This window comes from Salvelinus sp. IW2-2015, linkage group LG18 (genome assembly GCF_002910315.2).
Source record: "Salvelinus sp. IW2-2015 linkage group LG18, ASM291031v2, whole genome shotgun sequence".
In the NCBI taxonomy this organism is placed as follows: domain Eukaryota; kingdom Metazoa; phylum Chordata; class Actinopteri; order Salmoniformes; family Salmonidae; genus Salvelinus; species Salvelinus sp. IW2-2015.
Genome location: NC_036858.1, coordinates 6,471,238 through 6,478,559, shown reverse-complemented (window position 1 = coordinate 6,478,559; position 7,322 = coordinate 6,471,238). Strand labels below are relative to the sequence as shown.

The window sequence follows — 7,322 nt, the reverse complement described above, 5'->3', positions numbered from 1 at the left end:
CCCCCCCCATGTGTCTTAGTTGAATTTCACTGGGACCACAGCAGCTGTTGCTGAAGTCCTTGAGGCGAGGCAGCTTTGTGGAGCCCGTTGCTGCCACTCTCTAAGCAGCCGACAAAAGATTTGGGCTGTAATCTGTAGGGATTAGTTGAGGAAAAGTGAGGAAAATGCGAATCTAGAATTTTCATAAACAAGGATTTCTCGATCCCACCGCAGTTAGGCTTTGAATGATACGGAGCAGTTTCTGGGGTTTCCCCCCGATTCTGGTCCACCATAAATTATGTATCACTCTATATTTGCAGGTGTTGAGTTACAGTACTTCAGTCCTGTTTGATATTACCTATACGTGAAATATAAGTGAAAACCTTAAGTCTCACAATATCCATACGGTATAAAATAACAGGGAAAAAAACATGCAAACTGCAGTGTAATGAGTTTCACAGCAAGGCATGAAATGCTACCTGCAGGGGTTACAGGAAGAAAAGAGATTAGACAGTAGCAGTCATATGTATGACATAGTAATCTCGTCCTCAAGCCAAGAAGTGGTGCTAGCGTCTTGATTAATACAGATCATTTCCAGGTTCTCTATGACGAGGAATGCATCCCCCACAAGGAACTGCTAACTGTACCCTTCATGATGAATCGACAACAAGTCATTGTGAGAGACATGTTTTGTAGTTTGTTGTTGTTTTGTAGAGACTATAACAACCAGCGTGGTTGAGAAGACCTGGTATTATCTCCTTTTTCACCATGGAAACATAGACGAAGCAGAGTTTTTTGTCACTCCGGAGAGAGGAAGCAGCACATGAGTACAGTAGACAGCCAAACATAACTCACTACAAGGCACATGTCAATCCAAATAGATTAGAGGAGAAGGAGAATTTTTTTAAATGAACCCACCTGTCACCACACAACTCTCTTTCCCAGACATTTCAAAGTTCTCACTTGGGTGATAGCCGAAGAAGTTATAACACCAAGAAGAGCATTCAACATGATGCAAATAAGATGTAATGCTAGCAATGAAACCGCTCTATTCTGGGCTGAATTGTGACTTCTAAACAAAGGGAACTGACTTGTATATAGGGGGCCTTGGTGCTAGCTACAAGAGCCACCGGATAGGCTAGGACTGTGAGTAAGAAGCTCCGAGAACACAATAAAGTAAGCATTGATTTACCCAGGCCTCCTCCACAACTCTCCCTCAGCTGAACACTCACTGAACTGCCTACAGCTGAGATGGGCAGGCAGGCAATTTACTCCACAGTGTGGGATCAGGGTTGCTCTGTTCTGTTCTGCTGTTATTCAAGCCAAAACACTGCAAAAGTTCAAAGCATGGTGTTTTTTGTGTGCATTTATGTATATTACAGTCCTTGTCAGCATGTAGAGAATGCATTATTTTTGTATTCTAGTCATGGGTTAACAATAGAAGCACCATGTTGTAACAATCACAGTGACAAGATTACATTTACTTTTACATTTAGACAAAATATTGTAAAATGGCGCCGGAAGAAATGGCAGCAGTTTTATGGGCGCCCAACCAATTGGGTTTTTTCCACGTTATTTGTAACGTATTTTGTACATAATGTTTCTGCAACCGTATCTTACGGCAAAAAAAGAGCTTCTGGATATCAGGACAGCGATCACTCACCTCGGATTAGACAAAGATTTTTTGTTCAACAAGCAGGACGCACAGTGCGTACTTCGAACACCCGACAAGGCCAACATCCCCGTCATTGGCAAGAGAAAGAGACGCAGGTACAGAGGTTATTTAGCGGGGTGCCTCGTAAGGATACGCAAAAGGCGAGTGGGAAAGCTGCCGTTACCGTCAATATTACTTGCCAACGTGCAATCATTGGACAATAAATTTGACGAGGTACGATCACGAATATCCTACCAACGGGACATCAGAAACTGTAACATCTTATGTTTCACGGAATCGTGGCTGAATGATGACATGGATATTCAGCTAGCGGGATATACGCTGCACCGGCTAGATAGAACAGCACACTCCGGTAAGACGAGTGGTGGCGGTCTGTGCATATTTGTAAAGAACAGCTGGTGCACAAAATCTAAGTCTCAGTCTCTAGATTTTGCTCACCTGAAGTAGAGTATCTTATGATAAGGTGTAGACCACACTATTTGCCAAGAAAGTTTTCATCCATACTTTTCGTGGCTGTTTATCTACCACCAGTCAGCCACTGCACTGAGTCAGCTGTATAAGGAAACAAGCAAACAAGAAACCGCACACCCAGAGGCGACGCTCCTAGTGGCTGGGGATTTTAATGCAAGGAAACTTAAATCAGTTTTACCTAATTTCTATCAACATGTTAAATGCGCTACAAGAGGGAAAAACATTCTAGATCACCTATACTCCACTCAGAGACGCATACAAAGCTCTCCCTCGCCCTCCATTTGGTAAATCTGACCACAATTCTATCCTCCGATTCCTGCTTACAAGCAAATATTAAAACAGGAAGCACCAGAAATTCGGTCTATAAAAAAGTGGTCAGATGAAGCAGATGCTAAACTACAAGACTGTTTGCTAGCACAGACTGTAACATGTTCCGGGATTCTTCCGATGGCTTTAAGGAGTACACCACATCAGTCACTGGCTTCATCAATAAGTGCATCGAGGACGTCGTCCCCACAGTGACTGAATGTACATACCCCAACCAGAAACCATGGATTACAGGCAACATTCGCACAGAGCTAAAGGGTAGAGCTGTCGATTTCAAGGTGCGGGATTTATAACCCGGAAGCTTATAAGAAATCCTGCCATGCCATCAGACAAACCATCAAACAGGCAAAGCGCCAATACAGGGCTAAGATTGAATCGTACTACACCGGCTCCGACGCTCGTCTTATGTGGCAGGGCTTGCAAACTATTACAGACGACAAAGGGAAGCACAGCCGCGAGCTGCACAGTGAAACAAGCCTACCAGACGAGCTAAATCACGTCTATGCTTGCTTCGAGGCAAGCAACACTGAGGCATGCATGAGAGCATCAGCTGTTCCGGACGACTGTGTGATCACTCCCTCCGCAGCCGACGTGAGTAAGACCTTTAAACAGGTCAACATTTACAAGGCCGCGGTGCCAGACGGATTACCAGGACGTGTGCTCCGGGCATGTGCTCACCAACTGGCAGGTGTCTTCACTGACATTTTCAACATGTCCCTGATTGAGTCTGTAATACCAACATGTTTTAAGCAGACCACCATAGTCCCAGTGCCCAAGAACACTAAGGCATACTGCCTGAATGACTACAGACCCGTAGCACTCACGTCCGTAGCCATGAAGTGCTTTGAAAGGCTGGTAATGGCTCACATTAACAACATTATCCTAGAAACCCTCGACCCACTCCAATTTACATACCGCCCAAACAGATCCAGAGATGATGCAGTCTCTATTGCACTCCACACCGCCCTTTCCCACCTGGACAAAAGGAGCACCTACGTGAGAATGCTATTTATTGACTACAGCTCAGCGTTCAACACCATAGTACCCTCAAAGCTCATCACTAAGCTAAGGATCCTGGGACTAAACACCCTCCCTCTGCAACTGGATCCTGGACAACCTGACGGGCCGCCCCCACGTGGTGAGAGTAGGTAGAAACACATCCACCACACTGATCCTCAACACTGGAGCCCCTCAGGGGTGCGTGCTCAGTCCCCTCCTGTACTCCCTGTTCACCCATGACTGCATGACCAGGCTCGACTCCAACACCATCATAAAGTTTGCAGATGATACAACAGTGGTAGGCCTGATCACCGACAACAACGAGACAGCCTATAGGGAGGAGGTCAGAGACCTGGCCAAGTGGTGCCAGAATAACAACCTATCCCTCAACGTGATCAAGACAAAGGAGATGATTATGGATTACAGGAAAGCGAGGACCGAGCATGCCCCCATTCTCATCGACAGGGCTGTAGTGGAGCAGGTTGAGAGCTTCAAGTTCCTTGGTGTCCACATCACCAACAAACTAGAATGGTCCAAACACACCAAGACAGTCGTGAGGAGGGCACGACAAAGCCTATTCCCCCTCAGGAAACGAAATGATTTGGCATGGGTCCTCAGATCCTCAAAAGGTTCTACAACTACAACATCGAGAGCATCCTGACTGGTTGCATCACTGCTTGGTCTCTGACTGCAAGGCACTACAGAGAGTAGTGCGTACGGCCCAGTACATCACTGAGGCTAAGCTGCCAGCCATCCAGGACCTCTACACCAGGCGGTGTCAGAGGAAGGCCCTAAAAATAGTCAAAGACCCCAGCCACCTCAGTCATAGCCTGTTCTCTCTACTACCGCATGGCAAGCGGTACCGGAGTGCCAAGTCTAGGACCAAAAGGCTTCTCAACAGTATTTACCCCCAAGCCATAAGATTCCTGAACAGGTAATCAAATGGCAACGCAGACTATTTCCATTGCCCCCCCAACCCCTATTTTACGCCGCTGCTACTCTCTGTTTATCATATATTCATAGTTATTTTAACTATACATTCATGTACATACTACCTCAATTAGCACGAATAACCGGTGCCCACGCACATTGGCTACCTGGACTATCTGCATTGTATCACGCCACCCGCCACCCACCAACCACCACCCGCCAACCCCTCTTTTACGCTACTGCTACTCTCTGTTTATCATATATGCATAGTCACTTTAACAATACCTACAGTACATGTACATACTACCTCAATTAGCCCGACTAACCGGTGCCTGTATATAGCCTCGCTACTGTTATTTTTCACTGTATTTTTACTGTTGTATTTATTTCTTTACTTATCTATTGTTCACCTAATACCTATTTTTTACTTGAAAATCTCACTGTTGGTTAGGGCCTGTATGTAAGCATTTCACTGTAAGGTCTACGTATTCAGCGCCCGTGACAAATAAACTTTGATTTGGAATATGCCATTGAAAGGGGAATCTGAGTGAAATCTGAGAGGAAAGTGCAATGGATGCCTAACTATACATTAAGCTTCAATTACTCATAGGGATCTGCAGGAGGATGGAGGGGTTTCCGAGTTCAGAGTCAATGGGTTTTCTGAGTCCAGTCAGTCCAACTCCTCTCATCCGCCTCTCCTCCCTCCCCTCAGATATCCGTGGCCTACAGGGTTTCCTGGACCAGACGTCTCGGCAGGGGCTGGACGTATCTCTACAGAGAGTGGACAGGAACATCAGTAAGGTCTTCTCGAACCTCTTCAACACCATGAGGACAGAAGAGCTCAACCGCTACAGGGACACACTGAGACGGGCCATCCTACTGCTCAGCCCCCGAGGAGCACAGGTCTTCATCCAACAGGTACGTGGCAGAATTTAGGCCTAGATATAGCCACACACATATGCTTGTGGGTCCACACACACACACACACACACACACACACACACACACACACCACACACACACACACACACCACACACACAACACACACACACACACACACACACACACACACACACACACATGCAGGTATGTCTGAGCACACATACACACATGTAGTTTACCTGCTCTGTGCATACAAACAGAAACCAGAAAAGAAACACACACATAGCCATACACCAACTTGCCCACACACACAGTACTTGTAAGACAAGTAGTATTGACCTCCATGACACATTGTCAGTCAATTAATCAATCACATTTATTTTTTAAAGCCCTTTTTACAACAGAAGTTGTCACAGAGTGCTGTACAGACACCCAGCCTAAAACCCGAAAGAGCAAGCATATTGCAGATGCAGAAGCACAGTAGCTAGGAAAAACTCCCTAGAAAAGCAGGAGCCTAGGAAGAAACCTAGAGAGGAAACAGACTCTGTTAGGTGGCCAGTCCTCTTCTGGCTGTGCCGGGTAGAGATTATAGGAGGACATGGCCATTTAGGCCAGATTGTTCTTCAAGACGATTGTGATCATATTGGTATTCCCGCACTGGACCAGGCCACCATATGGCATGGGGGCATTGCCTATCATTAGATAGTACACATGACTCCTTATAGCTCAGTCTGTCACGTGTCCCGGAGATGTGTCCTGGGACTCAGGCTCAGCACCGCAGAGCAGAGCAGATGGCCTGTCCACGGCTAACAGACAGAGTGGAGACGGAACACGGTTCTCATGCATATGGATGTGTCAGTTCTCCAAGCCTCAGCCAAGGCAGGCTGTATTTTTAGAAGTCTTAATTTTAGCTGCCAATCAGATTGGAAGGAGTAACCGTGGCACCTCTCTCTGACTCGGCAGCTGCATCGAACTGGGCGCTGGAGGCAGCTAGTTGCTTTAATCCTAGTAAAAATTCTTCCCACAATAAGTTGGGTGAATTTTGGCCCATTTCTCCTGACAGAGCTAGTGTAACAGAGTCAGGTTGTAGGCCTCCTTGATTGCACACACTTTTTCAGTTCTGCCCACAAATTTTCTATAGGATTGAGGTCAGGACTTTGTGATGGTCACTCCAATACCTTGACTTTATTGTTGTCCTTAAGCCATTTTGCCACAACTTTGGAAGTATGCTTGGGGCCATTGTCCATTTGAAAGACCCATTTGCAACCAAGCTTTAACTTCCTGACTGATGTCTTGAGATTGTTGCTTCAATATATCCACATAAGTTTCCTTCCTCATGATCCCACGTAGTTTGTGAAGTGCACCAGTCCGTCCTGCAGCAAATCACCCCCACAACATGATGCTGCCACCCCCATGCTTCACGGTAGGGATAGTGTTCTTCGGCTTGCAAGCCTCCCCCTTTTTCCTCCAAACATAACGATGGTCATTATGGCCAAACAGTTCTATTTTTGTTTCATCAGACCAGAGGACATTTCTCCAAAAAGTACGATCTTTGTCCCCATGTGCAGTTGCAAACCGTAGTCTGTCATTTTTATGGCGGTTTTGGAGCAGTGGCTTCTTCCTTGCTGAGCGGCCTTTCAGGTTATGTCGATATAGGACTCGTTTTACTGTGGATATAGATACTTTTGTACCGGTTTCCTCCAGCATCTTCACAAGGTCCTTTGCTGATTTTCTGAGATTGATTTGCACTTTTCGCACCAAAGTACGTTCATCTCTAGGAGACAGAATGCATCTCCTTCCTGAGCGATATGACGGCTGCGTGGTCCCATGGTGTTTATACTTGCGTACTATGGTACCTTCAGGCGTTTGGAAATTGCTCCCAAGGATGGACCCCCCTTGTGGAGGTCTAATTTTTTTTTCTGAGGTCTTGTCTGATTTATTTTGATGTCAAGCAAAGAGGCACTGAGTTTGAAGGTAGGCCTTGAAATACATCCACAGGTACACCTCCAATTGACTCAAATGATGATTGCCTATCAGAAGCTTCTAAAGCCATGACAT

The 7,322-nt window shown here is 46.0% G+C and overlaps 1 protein-coding gene across 2 annotated transcripts in view; it reads left to right on the top strand.

Moving 5' to 3' along the window:
• The window catches only part of grid1b (glutamate receptor, ionotropic, delta 1b), a 429,877-nt gene that overhangs the window by 258,098 nt on the left and 164,457 nt on the right, over positions 1-7,322 (top strand). For both annotated transcript variants that reach the window (XM_024008802.2, XM_024008801.2), the window contains exon 4: positions 5,094-5,299. In XM_024008802.2, the coding sequence (XP_023864570.1) occupies positions 5,094-5,299 (206 nt within the window). The remainder of the gene's footprint in view (positions 1-5,093; positions 5,300-7,322) is intronic.